General features: G+C 46.4%; 1 protein-coding gene across 11 annotated transcripts in view; it reads right to left on the bottom strand.

Moving 5' to 3' along the window:
- Positions 1 to 703: 703 nt before the first annotated feature.
- The window catches only part of LOC146775776 (butyrophilin subfamily 2 member A1-like), a 506,274-nt gene continuing 484,690 nt past the window's right edge, over positions 704 to 22,287 (bottom strand). For all 11 annotated transcript variants that reach the window (XM_085637618.1, XM_085637620.1, XM_085637622.1 and 8 more), the window contains one exon: positions 704 to 1,327. In XM_085637618.1, coding sequence (XP_085493744.1) covers positions 813 to 1,327 — 515 coding nt within the window. In that variant the 3' untranslated portion in view covers positions 704 to 812. The remainder of the gene's footprint in view (positions 1,328 to 22,287) is intronic.

Raw genomic sequence — 22,287 nt, 5'->3', positions numbered from 1 at the left:
ACTTTATACTAATGGGACTCTGGCTGGAGAGATTATTATTTGCAATAGAGTAAATCATCTAAATAGTATGTATGTACAAGGCATACAAAGATTAAATATGGCCATCAGAAAATGTAGATGAGCTATCTAATAATCAAGCAGACAAGTATACTAGCAGTGACATGAGTGATATTCAGATTACCAAAAAATGTATTGCACATGTTCATAGGCATTACATTACACCTAAGGACGCCGAGGAATGTTGCTGCTGACAAATGCAGACTAAGATTTACCAACTCTTGAAATCACCAGTCTTAGGCAGCGTGACAGTTTAAATGTCTGAGACAAAAAGGTTACACTCATGTTCAATGAAAGGGAAGAAAGGATAGGGATTACTAGGTCTACTCAGAGACTGACCCCAAGCTGCAGAAATGATCATCACACACATCAGGTTAGGTTGTTCCAGGTAGGTCCAGACAAGACAAAAATGCCAAAAACCATGCCTCGGGTTCTTACATGACAGTATATCATGTGTGATATATGCAGGTTTAACAGTAAATGCTTCAGTGTTAAAGTGATCCCTTTCTATACAACAGCGCATTCAAACTCCATTCTCATCTGATAGAAAAAGGTTCTCTTTCCTTTCAAGGTTAAAATTAGGGAGGAGTGTGTCTCACAATGAGCTTTTTACAAATGGGTGAAATCAGAAGAGGGAGAGTAGAGATTGTGAAACATTAAAATCTCTTTATTCTTCAGCAATACCAGGAATGGCCTAAACCTAACAGGGTCGCACCACCCTAGATAAAAAACAGAAAGAAGACTTGAGCTTAATTCTATACAAGACACAGATCTGCCCCTCCCCATATTGAAAAGAATGGAAAAACTTGTTCTGAAAAGCAGACACCAGTGAAAGTGTAGAGATGCTCCATTGTCTCAGCATTGAGCATGGACAACTGTCCCCCTTCATAGTCCAAATATACTCCCAGCTTCCTAGGGCTTTCGCATATGGACAAAGGAGACCGAGGGGATGTTAGAGCCTGGTACTGACCATCACATCTCCCTTCCACAGCCCAGATTCCCTCTTTGGGTGATGGTGTGACCCATCCTTTCCTGTGCACTGACTCTCTGGCTGCCCCAACACGCCATCCTCCACCCTTCTGCAGCAGCTGCACCTCCCAGTAATGTCTACCTGAGGAGAATCCCTCCCTCCCCAACACACAGGCAGAGGCTGTAAATCTCTTGGGATTGTCCGGTAGGGTCTGTGCTCTCTCTGTGTATCTCATACGTCTCCCATCCTCTGACAGTATCAGCCATTTGCTTGCAGTATCTGGATCCAGAGTGACCACCACTGCAGGGAAGAGAGAAGATTGAGTGAATGTAATGTGGTCAGATAAAATACAATATAGAATAACCATAAAAATACAGATATCAACAAAGAATTAGTGAGCACGAGGCCAGTGAGCTGTATCGCACATAGGGAGTCTAGGAATATAGGATAAAAACAACTAATGATATCAATACACACTGCATAGATTTGGATTTAAGTTTACACTTGTAACATGCAATAACATAGAACTAATTTAGAAGAACAATATAATACAACAGGGTGATCCTGTATTGAATTAATCAAAATTGAAAAATCCTTAATTTGACAAAAACAGTCTGTTGTGAGTGAACCTCCGCATGAAATTACTTAAATGTCAACCAGTGTATTATTCAATTCGTTCGAATTGAATTTATGATCAAAAGTATAAGTCACACAGGGTCAAGAGAATAGCGAGAGAGAGTTTTTCAAAAGAACCTCAAGTGAGAGGGACCATAAGCGAACAAGTAAAAGAACTGACAATGTGTACATCAAAGAGCATATTGGTATTAGTAGAAAGACAGTCAATAGTATTGTATACAAATAGGAACACCAGGCGAGATATCTGGTGTGTTTGTAAAATCTTAATTCGGCCTTTAGATGGTGTTGAAGGCGTTTCGACCCTGTGCAGGATATGACACATTTTGAAGGGGAACAGGGGTGGTTCCCAGTCACAGCCGTGGTTCCCAGTCACAGCCTGTAGATTTCAAAATACACCATTGTTTCATAATCAATTTCTGTGCTTGGTTCAAGATGTGGGAAAAAGTAGGAACACAAGTGATCTCGTCACTGACTAGTTTTTGTAGTGATTGAAGCAGAGATTCCCAGCAGGTATTGTATGCCCTCTTTAGTTTGGATAGTGTTTAGCCAGTAACTTCTCTGACAGTTTGAAAGCTTGTTCTCTTAATTTGTGAATATCTGAACAATTAAGTAGAATGTGGAGAACCTTTCCAAATGGTAAGTTATATCTCAAAGTCTGGGGATGGCGAAAGGTCAAGCCTCAGCAGTCAGACAACATGAATTCCTTGAGATTCTACATGGCTGGAACTAAACATCGATAACCACCTTAAAGTTATTCAGAATTTTAAAAACGCTACAGACAGACCCAGAGAACTGCTCAGACAAGCAACAGAATACATTCAGCCCACTGCTAAGTTAACAATCTAAATGAGGTAGTTGGATTGAAAAAATAATAAGTACATCCTTTTCATCCTCTCAAACCAAGCCTTCCCTTCCAATCCAAGAAATGGCATCTGGTGCCCTTTTCACTGAGATCATCACCTACAAGGAAATAGGAAATGTTATTGTAAAATAGGTGACTTCTGTCCAGCCAAACTGCTATTCTACTAATTTAATAAACTGCCAACTCTATTCTTTTTTTAAACTCCAAACATAGTCTTGATGTCTTCCACTGTTTGCCATTGTTACAATGAAATGTGTTGGCTATATTGGCAGTTGCATACAATATATTGAATATCATGGGTTTAGTATACTGTACTCTGTTGGTGTTAGTTAACTTATCATATGCATTAAGGAATCCCGCATTGCCAGCAAACTATGAACAGAATACGGATATGTTCAAAGAATAGGTCTACTGAATCAATCGGCAACTTCACAGAAATGACACCACCGTCCTATGCAGGCCCTAGCAGATGTATTGAGAACTTTAGGAGTTATCAAGATTGACCCAAGTGATTCTTGAGTGTATCTGATTTGTCATAAGAAGGCATCAATCTGGATTCACTTTTGACTCTCACACTGAGAAATAGCTATAGCTGGATGAATAGTAATATGCCTTGATGAGACATTCTTTTTTTTTTGGATTTTTATTTTATTAGAAACCGTTAGCACACAATAAAAGACATACAAGGGCCTACAACCACCAGGGCCGGCCGCTATAGAGCCCGAGGGCCCGCAGTGTAACGCCATACATTCAAATGAACCAGCGGCAAAGTACCCGGCAGTCCGTAAGCACCTATAACAGACCATGGCCATAGGCCAGGAGCGGTTTAAGACAACGGTTTCATTTTTTATTAAACATAACACACACTCAAGGCAATGAGAGTCTGAGATAGCAGCGTGCTCTTCCCAGGACGGGGAAACACATACAGTGTCCAAAACGATTCTGGTCCAGAAGCGGTGAAGGGGGGCAATGGGAAAACAAAGCATGGAACACACATTACACACTCCCGCAGAATGCGCAGCTAGGGGGTCAAAGCAATATCGACCTCTAATGGCAAAGGCGGGGCGCAGATACGGCCTCGATATAAATTCCACGGACCCCATACCCTACTCCATTTCCCTGGCTTACCTCTCGCCACATACACCGTCTTTTCCCTAAACATACACCAGTCCATATTCTCCTTCCATACATCAACTGTGGGCGGCCTCGGGGAGCCCCATAGCTGTGCAATGTTACGCTTAGCCACCATATACCCCAAGGTCACCCACTGCGTCTGTGCCGCATTGCAATCATTCGGTTCCCAGACATTCAACAAACACCTCCTAGCCTCTGGCAACAGGGCCACGTGCGTGACCCTCTCCATTACGGTGTGGATCCCGTTCCAGAATCGCACAATCTCCGGACATTCCCACAATATATGAAGGAACGTGCCCGGCAGGCCACATCCACGCTTACACAATCCATCCATCGAATAACCCATACGCAGCAAACCGGGCCCTGTGACATACACTCTATGGAGGATCTTCAGCTGTACAAACCGGAGGCGGGCCGGGATCGCCACCTCCTTCGGGGAGGCCACCGCCGACACCCAGTCCTCATCATCCAGCTCTAAGCCATCGCCTGTCCATGCCTCCCTCAGACGGAGCAGCAAGTCCGCGCGATCGTTGATGAGTTTCTTGTAAATCAAAGAAATAGTGCTGTCGGGCACATAGCCATCCAACACTCTATCCTCCAGTGGAGAATACTCGGGGATGGCAGCAGCGTCCGGAAAAACCGAACACAGCGCATGGTGGACTTGAGCATATCGGAAATACTCTGTATCGTTCAATTTATATTCCTTTTTAAGCATTTCAAACGTTTTGAAAGCTCCCTTCACCCAAAGATCACCCACCTTACATATACCAATCATGTCCCATTTCTCAAAGCCTTTCGATCTCCACAAACAGCCCAACCGCCCAGAGGCATACAGCGGCGTCGCCCAAGTCAAGCGATCCCTCCACCCCATCGCAGCATTCGCCGCGTGCCACACACGCACCGCCACCCGTGTGGGTCCCGTCAGCCGCGTGTCCGGGGTCACCGAGTACAGCGCCCTATTATAATCCCCACCTGGAAGCAGGAATTTATCCATCTCGAACGCCGGGTTTAAGGCAGGACCATATATCCCGTGGTTCACAGCCGCCAACTGAGACGCCCAATAGTATCGTTTGATATCAGGGAGTGCAACCCCCCCATCGTACCAAGGAAGCATTAACTTGGCGAGAGCAATCCGCGGCCGCTCGTCCCAAAACAGTTGACGCTGAAGACCCTCAACCTCCCGGAAATAGCGGGCCGGCACGACATCCAGAGTATTTTGCAAGGCGTACAAAAAGCGAGGCAGCGACATCATTTTGAACAATGCTGCCCGTCCAAGCGGTGAAAGCGGAAGTCGTCGCCATCTTGCGACGTCGGCCTTCCGCCGCTGGAGGGGAGGGAGAAGGTTTCGCTCATAGCGGACCGCGGGATCCAGTGAGATAAAGATTCCCAAATATTTGAACCCCAGGGTAGCAACCTGAACAGGGCAGTCTTGCGGCAGGAGGGGGGCTTCCCCGGAGAGGACGTAGACGCACGATTTGGCCCAGTTGATAACCAGGCCGGAGTTGCGGCCAAAGGAAGTCAACACGTCCACCAATACCATTAGTGACTGTCGGGGGGAAGTGAGATATAGAAGGATGTCGTCCGCGTAAAGGGAGACACGGTCTTCGAATTCCGGCGTCCATCTAATGCCTCGCAACGACGGCTCCCAACGCAGCCAGGCGGCGAGAGGCTCCAAAGAAAGCGCAAAGAGAAGGGGTGATAGCGGACATCCCTGTCGCGTACCCCTCCCCAGTGCGAAGGGAGCAGACACCCTAGCATTCACCACCACCTGAGCCAGTGGGTCAGCGTATAACAATTTTACCCAACCAATAAACTCAGGGCCGAATCCAAATTTCGCCAAAACGGCCCAAATATATGGCCACTCCAAAGTGTCGAACGCTATAGTAGCATCTAGAGATGCCAAGATGGCCGGCTCCCGTATAAACTCGGCTCTAGCCAGCACACCGTGTAACCGCCTCAAATTTAGGGCGGTATTCCGATGGGGTATAAAACCGGACTGATCCTGATGAATCAAGTCGCCCGCGACCCGAACCAGTCGGTTAGCCAACACCTTGGCCAGAATTTTGGGTTCTGCGTTCAATAGCGAAATGGGCCTATAGGAGGCGCAGCGGTCTCGCGGCTTCCCATCTTTGTGTATCACCACTATGGTGGCGAGGCGTTGGTCAGGGGGAAGGAAGCCCGCCGCACGTGCCGCCGAAAACATGTCACGAAGATACGGCGCTATCTTATCAGGACGTAATTTATATAGCTCAATGGGAAGACCATTAGGACCACCCGCCTTACCAGACGCGATCGAGCGAATGGCCAAATTAATCTCATCTGACGACAACTTCGCCTCCATCAATGTTGCATCCGCCTCCGATAAGGTTGGCAGTGCGATGTCCCGAAGCAACAGATGAGAATCCTCCTCCGAACGCACGGACACCGGAGAGTATACCCCGCGGAAGTGATCCGCGAAGCAGTCAACAATCTCAACAGGGTCAGTCACCCGAACTCCATCCATTCTCTCCACAACGGGCACCACCCTGCTCGCTCTCTCCTTCTTATCCAACCAAGCAATCAACTTCCCGGCCTTATCCCCCACGTCATACAGACGCCCTTGCTGTTCTCTATACATCCCTTTAGCAGCTTCCGTGACTAGCGCTCTATAATCTGACTGTTTGAGGCTGAGAACATGCAATTTCTCATCAGTAACTCCACGCTCCAAGTCCTCCTCCATTTCAGCTATTTCAGTCTCCAGGCGAACCACCTCAGCTCTCTCGCACCTCTTAGTATGGGAGATAAGAGACAAGGCCTGCCCCCTGACCACCACCTTATAAGCCTCCCATAGGGAGACGGCCGACGACACCGACCCCACATTATCAGTGAAGTAGTGATCAGTGGACTTGACCAACTCCGCGCGGATCTTAGGGTTACGAAGATACCAGGGGCCAATAGGTGCCACTCTTCCCTCTGTGCCAGGGTCAACCCTCAGTTGCAACCATATAGGGGAATGGTCAGAAATACCTCTGGCTACGTGACGCACCTCCCCAATCATCCCCGCTTGGGTCGCCGGCATGAGCATATAGTCGAGTCTCGAGAGACTCCCATGGGCCCCGGAGTGAAAGGTATACTGCGCTTGTCCCGGGTGCATCATTCTCCAGTAATCTACCAGTCCCAAAGTGTCCAAAAAACTCCCCAACCAGGCCTGAGCCCTAGGGAGATCCCTGGGGGGGTGACGGTCCTCCAGTCCAGAGACCACGGCATTAAAGTCTCCACCCAACACCAAAACCCCCCCAGGAAGCCCCAGAACCAAACGCCACAAGTCAGCAAATGTAGTCGTCTGCAACCCCGGGGGCACATACACAGCCACCAGTGAGATGGTTCTACCCTCCCATCTCCCCACCAGTGCCACATATCGCCCCCTATCATCGTGAAGCACCTCGTCCACTGCCAGTGGGAGGGAGGTCCTAACTAAGATGCCCACTCCCCTAGAGCCAGAAGTGAAGCCAGAGTGAGCGGCCAGGCGATAGCCCCTCCTATTTAGGGCCTGGAAGGAGTTCCCAACCAAATGGGTCTCCTGCAGGAAAACGATGTCGGGCGAGAGCCGCTTCAAGAACTGTAACACCACCCCGCGCTTGATCCTGTCCCCCAGACCATTCACATTCCACGAAAGGATTCGCAATCCCCTATCCCCCATCCCACTCCCACACATGAATCCCACATCCCGGAGAGCACAACCCGGAGAAATCAGCAAACAACTTCACATTGCCCTGCGAAACGAAAAAAAAACAACCATCCCCAACAACCCCCCTCCCCCACAGACCCAAAACCACAACTCCCCCCTCCCTGCACCCCTGCTTGAGCCCGAACAGCCCCCCCAACTTGCAGTGTGCCCGTCGCCCTAACAGTTACCACAAATGAACCCCAGAAGGAGGAAAGGACCCCAAAAAGCTCCCCGCAACCCCCAGACATTTGAAGGGCATGATGTGCCGGATTAGAGTGTAACTGAGCCAAGGTGCAATGAACAGTCAATCTAGTCCATCGCCAGGAACCAAGTTCTAGTCCTGCTCCACACCAGCCCGTCCGCTCTCCTCCGCCCGACAGTCTCTATCCTGTCCCCGCGGTAGGGCATCCAGCCAGTCACCAACCGCCTCCGGTCGGTCAAAAAAGTGGGAACGGCCCTGGAACTCAACCCGCAACCTCGCCGGGAATAACATCGCGTATTTCAGCTCCATGTCCCTCAGGCGCCGCTTGACACCCAAAAAACCCAGCCGCTGTTTCTGGACCGCTTGCGTGAAGTCCGGATAAAAGCTAACACTGGAGTTCTCAAACTTCAGCGGCCCAGCCACCCGCGACGCCTGAAGGATAGCATCTCTATCCCGAAAGTTAAAAAGTCGAGCGATTATAGGCCGCGGGGGAGCACCCACTTTGGGCGCACCACCCGGAATCCTGTGGGCCCGCTCCACCGCAAAGAACTTTCTCAATCCCTTGGCTGCAAGACGGTTGATCACCAGATCCTCCACAAAAAGATCAGCAGCAGATTCCTCCGATCTTTCCGGCACTCCGATGATACGGACATTGTTCCGTCTAGCCCTGCTTTCCGAACCCTCAAGTCGACGCTCAGTCTGGTCACTGGCAAGCCGCAACCGACGGACCTCCGTCTGCAGGGCGGCCACGTCCAAAGTTAGGCTCGACGCCGCTTGTGACAAGGAGTCGACCCGCTCGTTGGTTTTGGACAGATCTGCCCTGACCAAATTCACATCGATCAGTACCGCGTCCAACTTATGTGCCAGGGTATCAAATCGCTGACCCACAGCAGCCTTCATCTCCTCAATGGCGCCCATAACGTCCTGCAGGGTAAACTCCAACGCCGGGCCCGCCAGCTCTTTAGACCGCTCAGGCGATTTATGCAGGCCAGCGGGGGATCCCTTCAGCTGCGCATAACGGTCCATGTTGTTTGCCTGAGCATAGGATCCCCTCCGGGTTGACTTAGATTTCGACTTGTCCCCTTCGAGTCTCGCCGCCATCGTCCAGAGGCCACCAAGGTTGGCACCCGCCAGCACCAGGGACAGGGACCCGTTGGCTAAGTTAAGCGGTCACTGCGATCGCAGGCAGGACGTCCGTGGGTAGTCCGAAGATCGGGCCAGACACTCCGTTGTCCGCGCTCCTCTGAAACACCAGGGTCCCTCAGCCGATCTCAAACAGCAGACTTGAAAACGAAAGTGAAAGTGCGGGGTACGGGGCAGGTCAAGCCCTGCATGCCGCTGTTGTTCACTTCGTACCCGGGCACCTCACCAACTCGAGACCGGGACCTAGGCACCAGCAGGCCGCAAACTTCGGAGGGCAACCATTCGGGTTCCCGGCGTCCGATCAGAATTCGGAAAACGGGTGGCACCTCAGCACGAATGCATCAGCAAAAGCCCGTCAAATTTATCAGGATTTAGTCAGGATAGACGTGGGAGGTTGCGGAGGCCCTCGAGAGCCTTAAGCCTATGCGGCCATCTTGGTTGCACGCTAGGCTCATCCTCTTGATGAGACATTCTTAAAGGTTTCTAGACAAGAGGCTCTTGTTCTTCACGTAAAAACTTTACCATCCCATAATTACTCCGAGATTTATTTGAAAATAGCAGAAAGCCTAGTGGTTTGGCTAAAAACTAAATTTGATAATATCTGGCAATTTCACAGAGAACACTAAAGGAACAGATGAGGATGTGATGATGATATCCCAGTCCCTAATTTCATTGCAGAAGCTTTCATTTGAGTGTCAACTACTGGGGTTTGCCCAGTCGCTGCACCGCCAAACCCATGGTCAGGCCACCCTCCAGATTAGGAGCTTCTTCCTGTCTGGCGAGCTGGTTCTCGGCGCTCCCACGGCAGTGCCTCAGAAAATGGGCACTTTAATGAAAATGCTAAGAACAGATCCTGCACGGCATGGACAGTAAAGTCCATGCCCTGCAGGAACTGGTGTGCGCGCACACAGGGGAGCACATGTTGTGCCCCCCCTGTGTGCATCCACAGGGCGTTAGGCAACAACCATGAAAACTATAGCAGAGAGGAAACTTGTACTATGCTTGGCAAGACCACAGTAGTATTACTGCCTGTACACTGCTGCACCACCACCAGGGAACAGCAGTTCCCTGGCAGCTGCGTCGGGGCAATGTCGGTCCAACCGCCCTTATTGTAATAGGGCCGTCAGGAGACCGCCACCACCACACCCCCACGAGTCTGACGGTCTGTGAACTGCCAGACTCGCAATAGGCTCTAAATGGATCCACATAAGTAAGGTCTAGCAAATTCTGAGGGAGTGCTATTCCGGTGATTAGTGTGCTATACAAATAAACTTAACATAACAAATAAGGAAATTAAGGGGGAAAGGAGGTTGAAGAGTGAAGCAGGTAGAAAGAAAAGAGAGACATCTACTTCCCTTTCCTTAGCTTGTTAAGGAAAAATGCCCTACACTGTCACTAAATACCCAACCCATTAACAACTACATTTCACTGACAGCAAACATGAGGCTCATGGAAAAGCACACTGAATTTTTCACAGGTGTTACTACTCCGATAATCTGAAACCAACACCTTCACAGGTACTAATGGTGGACCGCCTGCAATCACTTCATTTTATAGCACCTGTTATATGAAAAACAAACCCAATTGGGTCTTGTAAACTGTACCCCTTGTTGTGGAATGTGGTGGCTCAACTTATTTTTATCCACTACACATTGTAAATACAGAAAAAGGTAGCTCATGAGCTCTGCAACAATCCTAACCATACTTCACTAGCCACAACCCCTTCAGTTTTCTCCTACTTCAGATTGCTACAGCATACTTAATAGACTTTAGTGCTATGTTTACTAATTAAAACTCCAAAATAACATATACATTAGGCCATCTCACTCTGCTAACTTCACAAGATAAAGTGTCTCGTAATATTTAAGGTAGCTTTTAACCTGTCATAAAACTATGTTCAATCACTTGAGGCAATAACTTATGACATTTCCTCACTAGAAACAATTAAATAACTAAAATGAAACATTCGCTGGTAAAATGCCCGAACATCTGCTATTGCCTCCCTTCATATAAATAATCTTTAAACAAAATGAGTTGTGCCTTAAATAAGCTCCACTACAGAATGAAGAATGAGAGCAAATGACACAAAGGATGTATGTTTCTGGGGACTGACGCCTAGTTAAGGACTTTTGGTTACAAGTTGATCGAGAGATAGTGCCTAAGCAGATAGTGCCATCCAGAAGAAGCCCCAGTTCCAGGAGAGAAAAATGGGAACTACGCAGCTGAAAAAACACAAAGGAGTTTAAACTGCAGTAAGATCCAGGGAGCAACTGAAGAGTGGACAACTGCCGAGCTAGAACAAGGAAATACTAGAAACATAGCAGGTGTGAAAAAGCTATTGACAAGACAGGCAATGTGTTGCGACATAATCAAAAAAGCATTCTAACCCCTTTGATACCCGAAAACCAGGAAATTACATAAGAAATAAAGTTCCTGCCATGATGGATTGGGAAGGCCTGATGATAGACAATGGACAAGCCACCATCTGAATTGGGACTCATTAAATCACCAAAAACCTCACTAGAGGATTTTGGAAAGTAGAAAGCCTTAGGGAATGGAGATATTGGATTTGCCTCCTCGTTGTTATTTCCAGAGAAGAGGAACAGAGGAGCACTGGTGGGCCACCTACCCACTGTGAGATAATTGTGTGTGAAGAGCCCCTCGGCCCACAGGTGCTACCTACACTCTCCATGTAGTCTGCATGTCACGCTCCTCGTCCACCTGGTAATGCCCCGGGGATAAGCATTGAGCGAGGCATCCGCACAATAGTATGGCGTGAACAAATAGATAACAGGTTTTCTACAAACAGTCACTAATGCCAAGACGCTGGGCTTGAAAGATCAGAAGACCAGGGAGCTACGAGGGAGAGCTTAGCAGAAATAAGTGCTATTTTTACATTTGTCCTACTTTACCTGGAATTGTAATGGATGAGTTTAGGACATTTGGAATCCCTTTCCTCAACTGCATTCCATATCCTACAGAATCACCCTCATTATACGTGTGCAGACTATGGTGTGGGCCCTTCCTAAAAACAACCCAAAACCCTATTAGTTCCTCTGACTACTAACCATCAATAGCAGGTAAATGTTACTTAACCGTAACATTCTTTTTGACTCTGTTTAATGTTCACAAGCCAACAACTGTTTTCCTTGCTCTGTGGTTCTGGATTGTGAGCTGAGGCAGAATTACTCAAAGTCACAGCCCCTAAACAATGTAACTGGGACTGATACTCCACCTTATACTGAGCACAATTGGACTGTGCGAGCTTTGTAAATGTGTGAATATGATGTATAACAAAGCAGGACTAATACTTTCCATTCATTGGGTAGGTGGGGGGTGCATGTGATATGCAACTCTACATGCTGCAAACTGAGTGTTACAGTTAAGTAAAGTTGTCCTGGTAAGACATCTATTGATGTATAGCATATGTGATTTGAATGTAAAACAGTACCTTCTACCTCTAATGCTTCAGTTGACTGCAGAAGTCTGAATAAAGTTTTCTATGACGTTTGCCTCCTTTGTGCTTCTTTCCTTGTCTGAATGTTGACACCATCAAGAATGTCTAGCGAAAGTATGAACTGATTGCAGCCCTGCAAATGCCAGGTAATGGACTGTTTCTGAGGAATAACCTACTAGCTTCTTTTTTATGTTAAAAATGAATAGACAGCATACTCCCTAGAGCACATTTCATGTGTAGGTCTCAGAGTTGTTTACAGGTAGGTGGTAAAAAACCTTTTCTCGAAAATCACATAAGTATACAAATAAAATACATAGGTTAGGAAACCATTAACATGATTCTGCTACAATTAATAAATAAATAGATAAAAAATGGACTAGAGCTTATTTGACAAACTGATGAAATCACAACATTAAAAACTAAAAGGGACAAAAGCCCAAACATTATTTAAAAAGAGAACAAATACTGAGATTCACCTCCCATTAATGACCCTGGATAAAAAACAAGTTAAATAAAAACAGATGGTAGGTGATTTTATGAATTGCAGAAAAAGAAAGGCCGGCCCAACTTGTTTGAAATTCATTGACAAAAGAAGTGGGTGTATGAATTTATGACGTAAATGATGAAATCTAGGGCACATCATGACAATGTGGAGGGAGTCAGGGAGAGAAACATCATCACAAGAACATGGCGGCAAGTCTGAAACTTTGCACCAAGACCCCTTGGGTAACAGAAGTTAATAAAACATGTTAAACCTAAAATATGTTAACAGCCTGCGGTGATGGTTAGACATCTACAGGAGCAAATATGGCTCCATTCCAGGGACAGTTTTTACCAAGATAAAATGACGCAAAGAGCATTTGTGAAGGGCTGTGGCCTCACATTCCGCAGCCACTCTTTCATAAAATGCTTGTTTTAACCATGGTATTGTGGAAAAGTGTAAATTTAATGTTAGCATAAGCGGCAGCCATTTTGACTGTCGCGTCCATTTCATTTCTATCGTGTTCATTTTATTCTTTGCTGTTCGTCCATGCACCCCGCCTGTGTCCTCAACTTTAGTTGACCTTGCTGACATGGTCAATTTGTTGTACGTGCTGGGGGGCTGCAACTGCCGGTGCACTTGTCTCTGATGTTATCTATTGATAGCTTATTGCCGCCATAAACATTCCTTACTCCCCCTCCTCATCTCCTGATCATTTGGTTAGCCTTTGTACTTGTTTGCTTATAGCTATTTCCATGTTTAAACCTGTTCCCTCCAGTTTTCTTTCCCATGGGATTGCATTGTCTGCAGCCCTCAGAGTCTATTGTCTGTGGCTGTTTGTGGATGTGGTTAAACCATATACTCTTAAGTGCATTATAACCTAGCGGTAAATGCTAACTTTGGGATGACTGCATAAAAACATGTCGTGTTTGGTGTCAAACACCTTGGAATCATACCCCCACACCAGTAACTGGTGTGCGAGTATGATCCCACCCTTCTAGAGGGAAAGACATGTAACTACTGTGGAAACACAGTAGAAATCTGAAAGAGCCTGGCATCACAAAATGGATGCCACCAGCACAGACACTGGGCTGCCCTCCTGCTGCTGACTGAAACTCGCAGTGGAGGAGGCCCAACAATAGGCATCCTGTCACAGGGAGGTGTCACCACCTTCCAGACAGGATTTAGTGTATTGGGGCTGGGTGGGTGCACTCCTAGAGTGCTTTGAAGTAATGCACTGGGGGAGCAGTAGGCTCCTCTGTGCATATGCCAGCTCAAACCGGTTCAGGGGCTACCTGCCCCTGCTCTGGCGCGAAACTGGACAAAGGGAAGTGGGTGTAACCACCCATTCCCCTGACCCTCCCATAAGAGTGGTCATAGAGCTAGTCCCTCCCTTTCCTTTAGTATAAGATAGAGAAACCTTGCCAATGCAAACTAGATATCCCTGGACGACGCTCTACAAGAAGAATCCTGGACCTTCGACGTTCCACTACCTTTGGAAGACTGAAGAATCTCCCTTGGAGTCAAGGAGGGACTCCCCTGCTTGGCAGGCACCAAAACTTTGAATCAACTGTCGCAAACTTTCCCGCTCCCGCCGGAGTCCGAAGTCCCTGCAGCCCCAGAAGTGGATTTCCTGACGGCCATTGTGAGTCCCCAGCAAACCTGAGGCGAGAGGACCCCACGAGTGACGAAGAACAGCAATACCCGGGTACCGTGCACTATTGTTGAGTGCAACCCCTTCACGACGTTCTACGAACTTGTGCATTGGACCACGTGTGATCCTTTGCCGGTTGGCTTGTGAGTCCCCTGAAGACTTTTTCATCGAACCAAAGGGCTCCCCTGGTTGCTCCAGGCCTGCCCTGACTTACCCTTGCTGGGTGAGTCCCTCAGACCTTGCTGGTCTGCACCGCTGACTTTCTTCACATTCCACGAGACTTGCTGTTGCCAAGGCTTGTTGGCTCCAATCTGGTTGCCGACACCTCAGTAAGCTGCAGACTTCGTGGGACACTCCGAATCCAGCTCCTGGTCATCGTCGACGCCTCCTGGACCTCGTGGCTGAAGAGTCAAGACACCCGTGATCACCTGAAATCACCCGACAACTGTGGGCATCCAGCTTCCTGGCCCGGGGTCACTGGCAAATGGCTTTGAACACTGTCTCCTCTGCTTTCAGGTCTTCTTTCTTCAGAATCCAGCCTTGGATTCCACCGGACACTTCTCCTGTCTTCACAAGCAGCAAGTCTTCTTTGGCTCCCATTGAAAACGACGCCGCGACCCGACACCAAAAGACACCTATGCACCCGGCTTCCCTGGTTGAGGTAACTCGTGCACTCTGGTGCTCCTGTGTGTGTTGGCCCTTGAACTACTTACCCTGTAAGTGACTTGCTTGTAGTACTCTCCCGTGGGTCCTTTACTTACCTGCCTTGGGTGGATTAGTGAGGCCCCCGCGCTTCTGAAGACCTTAGGCCTTCTCCCTTCTCAAGTCGTTCTTCTTATACCTCTTTTTTAGTATATGGTCTGGTACGCCCCTAGGGCCCCAGCCATATAAGAGCTTAATTTGTTGTGAAACATCGATTTGTGCATATGTTCCCGACTTCTAATCTCATAAAGAGATTAGTAGAGTGTGTCTAGAAATAAATACATATATATATTATATATATATATATACCTGTGTGTTGTCCTTTCATTTGGTAATTCATGAGATTAGAAGGTAAAACAAGCTGCTTTACATTCCTCAGAGACTTATCCTGAAGGCTGCTCTCCACACCTACCACTAGGATAGCTTTCTTTAAAAGGTTGTCTTAAACCTATCTACCATAAGAGGCGAATTGGACTGGTGCAAGGTGGCCACTTTAACTAGTGACCAGCATATGCCAGGCCAACTTCTCACAGGTCCCACTCATGAGTGACTAATAAACTTGATCTGTTTTACTTCAACTCTAGTGCCGAACTCTATTTTGTTGGTCTGCGGATCCGTGGACGAGAGGGTGACCCTGCACCAGTGTGCCCTTAAAAAGGCACATTTACACAATTGGCGCCCAGCAGGTGGGGCCCCATCGGAGACTTGGCCCACTGAAGGAGAGGTCTCGACGGATGATCGAAATTATCACTGAGGAAGCGCACTGCATGAGAAGACCCTTGTCTTTGCAGCCAACGGGAGCTTTCCGGTTTTCCTGACTTGACCCTCCAGGTGGTGGCCAGTCTCAACTGGAGCTTCTTTGGCAAATTTTGTAGAGACCATTAGGTCGACCAGATGTCGGCAGGTGGGACTTGAAGACTTCTGTTTGGTAAGGTCGCTGATGCGGCACTCTTGTTTTTTTGGTTTGGTTTTGGTATTCATGCTGTGCAAAGACTGAAGGCAGGTATTGTGGGGATTTTTCTTCTTTCGGAACTTGTTTGGATAAGTAATATTTTACATATATTTGTGAAAACATGCCTGCTCTTAGTACACTTCGTAAGTGGTGCTGCTGTGGCAGTACCAGAAGTGTTTTGGAAAAAAAGTCAGCTGGCTTCCCCAGAAGGGACCACGAATAGAGAAATGTATATAAAATATGGTATTTCTGCCATAATGTATGGCTCATTGTGGAACAAATACACAAAAAAAGAACCCGATCTACAGTGGCCAGTAAATGGATCGTTTGAGTTTAAGAAGGTTCAGTATGTGGAACAGTGTCTATTTAAAAGGAGGACTAGACAGGATATGTTTGAATGTTCACGTATGTGGGATAAGGAAGTGCGAGAGTGAACGAAGAAAGCGGATGCTATAGCACAGAAAGAGCAGCGGAAAATGATGTATCAGAAATGTGTTGAATTAAGAGATAAGGAGATGCAGGAAGGGATAGAAAAGGTAGAGAGAGAATGTCGATTACAGGTAAATGGCCAGTACCCTATTAGACGTCCTATCTATCCGATACTTAATAAACCTCATGATGACGCTATTTTATTAGAGCGACCCTCAACCCCGTATAAATTTCCTGATACGAGTGCCCCCGAGGAGGGTGCTTCTGATGAGGAAATCTCCTCATCAGACGATAAGGACAAAGATCAGCGATCCATGCGACAGACTCGCTCTACTCTGTCTAGCGAAGATAAAGATAAATTGAAGAGCAGTGCTAGAGAGGAATCTCGCAGGACTACTACAGCGATGATCCTCATAAATATGTTCCAGGCGTGGAAAGACGTAAAACAGTTATATTTCTTAGAAAAATTCTGTTGGGATGTAATATATGGTTGGCGACATATCTCTAACGAAACGGAACCAACTGATTTGAATATAGATTATAAGCAATTGGTAGATGGGGCCTATCCTATTAAAAACATACCTGATACAATTGGGCGAGCGGTTAAATTACGGGATGAGACATTAAGAATGAAAAAGGAACAAGAATTAGCTAAACAGCGGCATAAAAGCGTAGAAATACAGACAGAGAATGCGGTTGTCTCAATAGATGTGAATAATCCCAGTATTAGTACACTTGCTATGAAACCGTTGTGTGCAGCCGCACCCCTGTATGTTCCCCCGAAGGGTGCCCGAACAAATGATGATAAGGCTTCCGATAATGCTAAGGGATATTTTATATGTAATTGGGTCTACACTCCGTGGAGTAGGGCAGATGTAATGGCCCTTAAGACTGCCTTGCCTGACCCCCGGAAAAACCCTGCCGCCTTCTATGAGGAGGTGGAGGCAGCCATTAGTTCTTGTACCATGACATTAGTAGACATAGATATGTTCTTTGGGCTTATTTTACCTCCTGATATGTGGAGAACAATACATAAGATTGATGACGCTACTGTATTTGGTGACACTTGGGAAAAATTGGAAGAAATAGATAGGGATAGGGAGCCTGCCCAGGAGCACCAACAGGGGATATTAGATCTCCCTAAAGCTATTATGATTAAATTGAAGACTCTCATACCCCCTAAGAAAATAGACTGGACTACATTAGCATCCTGTAAGCAGAAAAAGGATGAGTCCATTCCGATTTCTTTTCCAGATTTGAGGAGCCATTTCATGACTTTAGTGGCCAGTCCCTGGCCAATGAGACGGGCAAAAATTTGTTGCTAATATGCTACCAGAAATATCTAGTCGCCTTAAAGCAAGTAAAAGTTCTTGGACCACGTCTTCCCCAGTTTCCCTTTTGACAATGGCCCAATATTATGAACGGCAGGAACTAGAAGTGAAGGGAAGAGAGGATAAAAAGGTTAAGGAATTGAAAACAAAGGTTATGATGGCTCAAGTGTATGGCTCACCATTTAGGGGAGGTGGAAGTGGCGGACGTGTAATGCATGCTCCTGGAGCACTCCGTTTTCAACGGGCCCATCTGTCTCCTGATCAGTGCGCCTATTGTAAAGAGACTGGGCACTGGCGTTCTGAGTGTCCCCGTTTGCAAGGTCAGCAATACCAGCGGGGAAGGGGAAGTATGAGAGAGGGCCTAGGGAATGTAGGAAACAGGGGAGGTGCAAGTGCTCAACCCCGATTTGAGGCCGTTGAACAAGAACCGAATTACTCCAATACTTTTGATAAGCGACATCAGTACCAAATGACTGACTATTACGCTGATACACCCACAGATTCTGATTATGCATAGGGATGCCTAGGACGGGGTGTGGGACTGGTTGAGGTGCCAGTAGATCAAATGGGTCCCTATATTGACGCAATGTCTTGGGATCTACTGATCAATTTCTGGTTGATACAGGGGCTACCCATAGTGCCCTGTCTAAAAGACTGGTTCCTAGGGCTCCCCTGTCTGGCACATTGATAACATCGATGGGGTTCAACGGAACGCCTACACCTAGCCCACTATCACAGCCAATTGAATTCGGACTAGATAAATTTACTACTGTATGCCCATTCTTACTCCCTCCTAACACTCCAGATAACATTGTAGGTATTGATATGCTTAAATATTTTCGTGCTACAATACGCTGTTCTCCGGAAGGTGTACATGTTATCCTTAATGACAACTATCCAACCATTGATAGATCTTGCCTTATCAAAGAGGACGTCGCTCTGGCGTCCTTACCTTGCACCCTGTGGGCTAGATCAGATACTGATGTGGGCCAAATGGTTATTCCTCCTGTGCAAATCCAAGTAAGAGAAGGTGCCTCATTGCCCCATTTGCCTCAATACATAATATCTTGAAAAGACGAGGAGGCACTAGCAGGTATTGTTCAGAACTTGATTGGAGTAGGTGTAGTGGAAGAGGTTCCCTATAACACTTGCAATAGCCCTATCCTTCCTATTCTTAGAATGGACACTGATACTAAGATTTCATCATCATCAATTTCTTTATTCGATATTTAAAAAATATCATAAAAGTACAAAAATACATTAAAAAGAAAACATCATTCGATACATTTCAAATACAATGGGTACACAAAGTTCATTTATCAGTATTTCATTCAGAGTTGACCCCTAGTATTCCTAAGTCTTATTGCGACTTTAATAAAGTTTATAGTGCAAGCCAATGTTAATGGGTTCTCAGACCTTTGTAAGTATAAAAGAGCAACCTTAGCGTGTCTAAACTTCATTTGTTTAAAAATCCTTATTAAAAATCTGCGTCTGGGTACCGAATAAAAAGGGCATAATAAAACAAAGTGAAGGGTATCCTGCGGAGACCTATTGTCGCAGCCGCAGGTACCCTTCTGTTCAACTGTAACAGTAAAACCAGGTGGATCGGCCAACAGGTGATGTAAGAGGTTGAACCTGAAACGGGCAATTAAAAACCTGTCCTGAGCGTTATACACAAGGGCGAGATATGGTTCCATTCTTTCTACTGTCTTTACCATTCTGTGGGCACGAACTGTGGGCTTGTATTCTTCAAGAGTCGCTCTACCTACACTCTCTTTAGCATAAAAGATTCTTTTAACTTTGAGTTTGTCCTCGGGGATTATTGTTGTTGGATTATAAAAAAGGTCCCTACAACCCAGTCCCTCCAGAGCAGTCCTTACATAATTCAACCACAGAATGCACATTCCCTTGTCTCTGTCCAAGCAATCTCTAATTATTTGTCTGCTCAGACCTGCCTCTGTATTGGTCCAGATTCTTAGCCAGGCCGTAAGGGGTCTGATCTTAATCAGGTCTTCCATGTATGCCCTTCCCAGTTCGGCATGGCTGGTATAAGCCGATATACTTTGGGGGGGCTTGGAGGATCTTTCTCAGAAATGTGTTCTCCTCAATCTGTATTTGCTGGGTACATACAAAACCCCAAACTTTTGCCTCATACATTACTTTGGGGCAACAGATTGAGCCATATAAATGCATTACCTGTTCTGGGGACCACCTACCCAGCCTGCGCCCGTAACTCATTATGGCCCCTGTGAATGGCACTAGTTTTGAGCATCGCTCTTCAATTAAAAGTTTAAAATTTAAAAGCCCATCAAAAAGTATTCCCAGATAGGAAAATGTCTTAACCTTTTCCATGTTATGTGTGCCTATTTTATATAAAAACTTTTTACAAGGTTTAGACCCAGCCAACAATACATAGGACTTAGTTAGATTGGCAGATAGATCTAAATTGGCCATAAAACTAACGAACCCATCTAACAAACTCTGGAGGCCTTTAGGTGTACGGGCTAAAAGTACCGCGTCATCAGCGTACAACAACACGGGAACCGGTCGGGAACCTACTCTAGGGGTGTCAACATTCAATTTACACAAAGCCTGTTCTAGCTCATTTATATACAGTGAGAACAGGAACGGGGCCAGAATGCATCCCTGTCTCACCCCGCTCGTGCAAGGGAAGGGTGCCGTAGTATCACCCTCCAAATTAAAACGCACCTTAGCAGAGGTGTTCCAGTGGAGTGCTCTTAAAATATCCACTAGGCCCTGATCTAACCCATATCTGATCATCAGATCCCATAACTTTTCCCTGTTAACATGATCAAAAGCGGCTGAGAGATCCATGAACCCCAGATATACAGCCTGATCACTTGCAACGGTATATTTAGCCACTAATAGGTAGAGGTTCAGGCATTGATCTGTAGTTGATTTTCCACTCCGAAACCCATACTGCAAACCCGTGATTATTCGGTGTTCTGCGGCCCAATCTAATAGGCGATTTAAAACTACACGTCCCAAAACTTTAGCTGTCACATCGATTAGAGATATGGGTCGATAACACTGCGGATCATCCTTTTTCCCTTTTTTAAAAATTGGGACTATTGTGGCCTCCGACCAGGATCGTGGCATACCTGTTGCAATTGCTGTGTTTATTACCCTTGTGAGGATTGGGGCCCAGAGATCAACCCTACTTAAATAGAGATCAGGGGGGATTCCGTCCGGACCTGGGGCTTTATTTTGTGTCAGCCCTTTAATGCCCACTACCATTTCCTCCAATGTAAATTCAATTTTAGACACCCATGGGCAAGGTCTCCCATCACCCCTAATGTTTCCATCTGAATGATTATACAGTGATTCGAAATGTTTAGACCATTGATCTGGCAGGATGGATGTGCCGATTACTGGAGCAGTGGTACCCTAGAAACGAGGTTTATTAATTATTTTCCAGAATGCACTTGGGTCTCTTCTATCTGCTGCATCACGTAAATCTTCCCATGTCTGTGATTGTAATGCCAATTTCCTTTGTTTAATTACTTTTTTATATGCGGTCCTGCACTGTGCAATGTGCCTCTTGTCTTTTGGGACTGTTTTTAAACATTCTTTTAGATCTTTTGTGGGCCCGGGAACAATTTTTATCAAACCATCTTGGGGAAGATTTTGCTTCCGATTTCGAAGATGATTTTAACAGGCCGTCTATAAGATGTGCCACAGACTCAAAAGCTTTGACCACAACAGGTCCTTTCAGTGAGGGATCCAAACACACCTCTATCATCTCTTTACCTTTCTCCATTAGAGATCTGTAAAAGGCATCTGCATCCACTTTTGCCCATCTAAGGCATCTGCCTTGGTCGATTGCCCTCAATGTGCTAGTTGCCTTGACCCTCTCATTTATGTTACGGGAAGACCAGTTCTTAATCTTTAGGACTAGTGGGTTATGATCACTGAATATGCTCCATTCGATGCTTGCCTCATGTATCCAATCCCAAAATAACTGAGAGACGGCTATGTAATCTATGATGGAGCAAAACCCTCTTCCCTTGAATGTTGGTATGACCTCACAACCTTCTTTGAGATCTACCAAATCTAATGTGTGCCATAACGTGTGGTTTTCCAAAACCCTCTCTAGCTCCAACCCTTCCGTAGTGTGTTCAAAATGTGTCCCTTTTGCCAGTGTGCAACCAGACCAAACACCCTCAAGCGGTCTTAAATTAGGGCACAAATGACAGTTTAGGTCTCCTACCAGGACCACACACGGGGCCATAACTGTCTTCCTTTTATTCAACTCTCGGGTCAGGCGAGTGTCCAAGTCATGTATTATACGCCCCTTCCCACGCCCTGCTGTGGCATTGTATACATTGATCAAAATAACTTTTAGCCTGCTTGCGTGAAACCCAATTGCTTGTATGTTGGCGGAGTTCCAATTTAAATCAGTCCACACTCCTTCTAGCTGCAGGTCCACATAAATAATTAGCCCCCCCATTGCTCTTCCCGGGGCCAATTTCTTTGCGGGAACAGAAAAACATTTATACCCTTCTAAGTGAAAGGGATTATGATCCGACACCCAAGTTTCCTGCAGACAA

The sequence above is a fragment of the Triturus cristatus genome, chromosome 12, assembly GCF_964204655.1.
Source record: "Triturus cristatus chromosome 12, aTriCri1.1, whole genome shotgun sequence".
Taxonomy (NCBI): domain Eukaryota; kingdom Metazoa; phylum Chordata; class Amphibia; order Caudata; family Salamandridae; genus Triturus; species Triturus cristatus.
The sequence above is the reverse complement of the archived record's forward strand: the minus strand, read 5'-3'. Positions and strand labels throughout refer to the sequence as shown.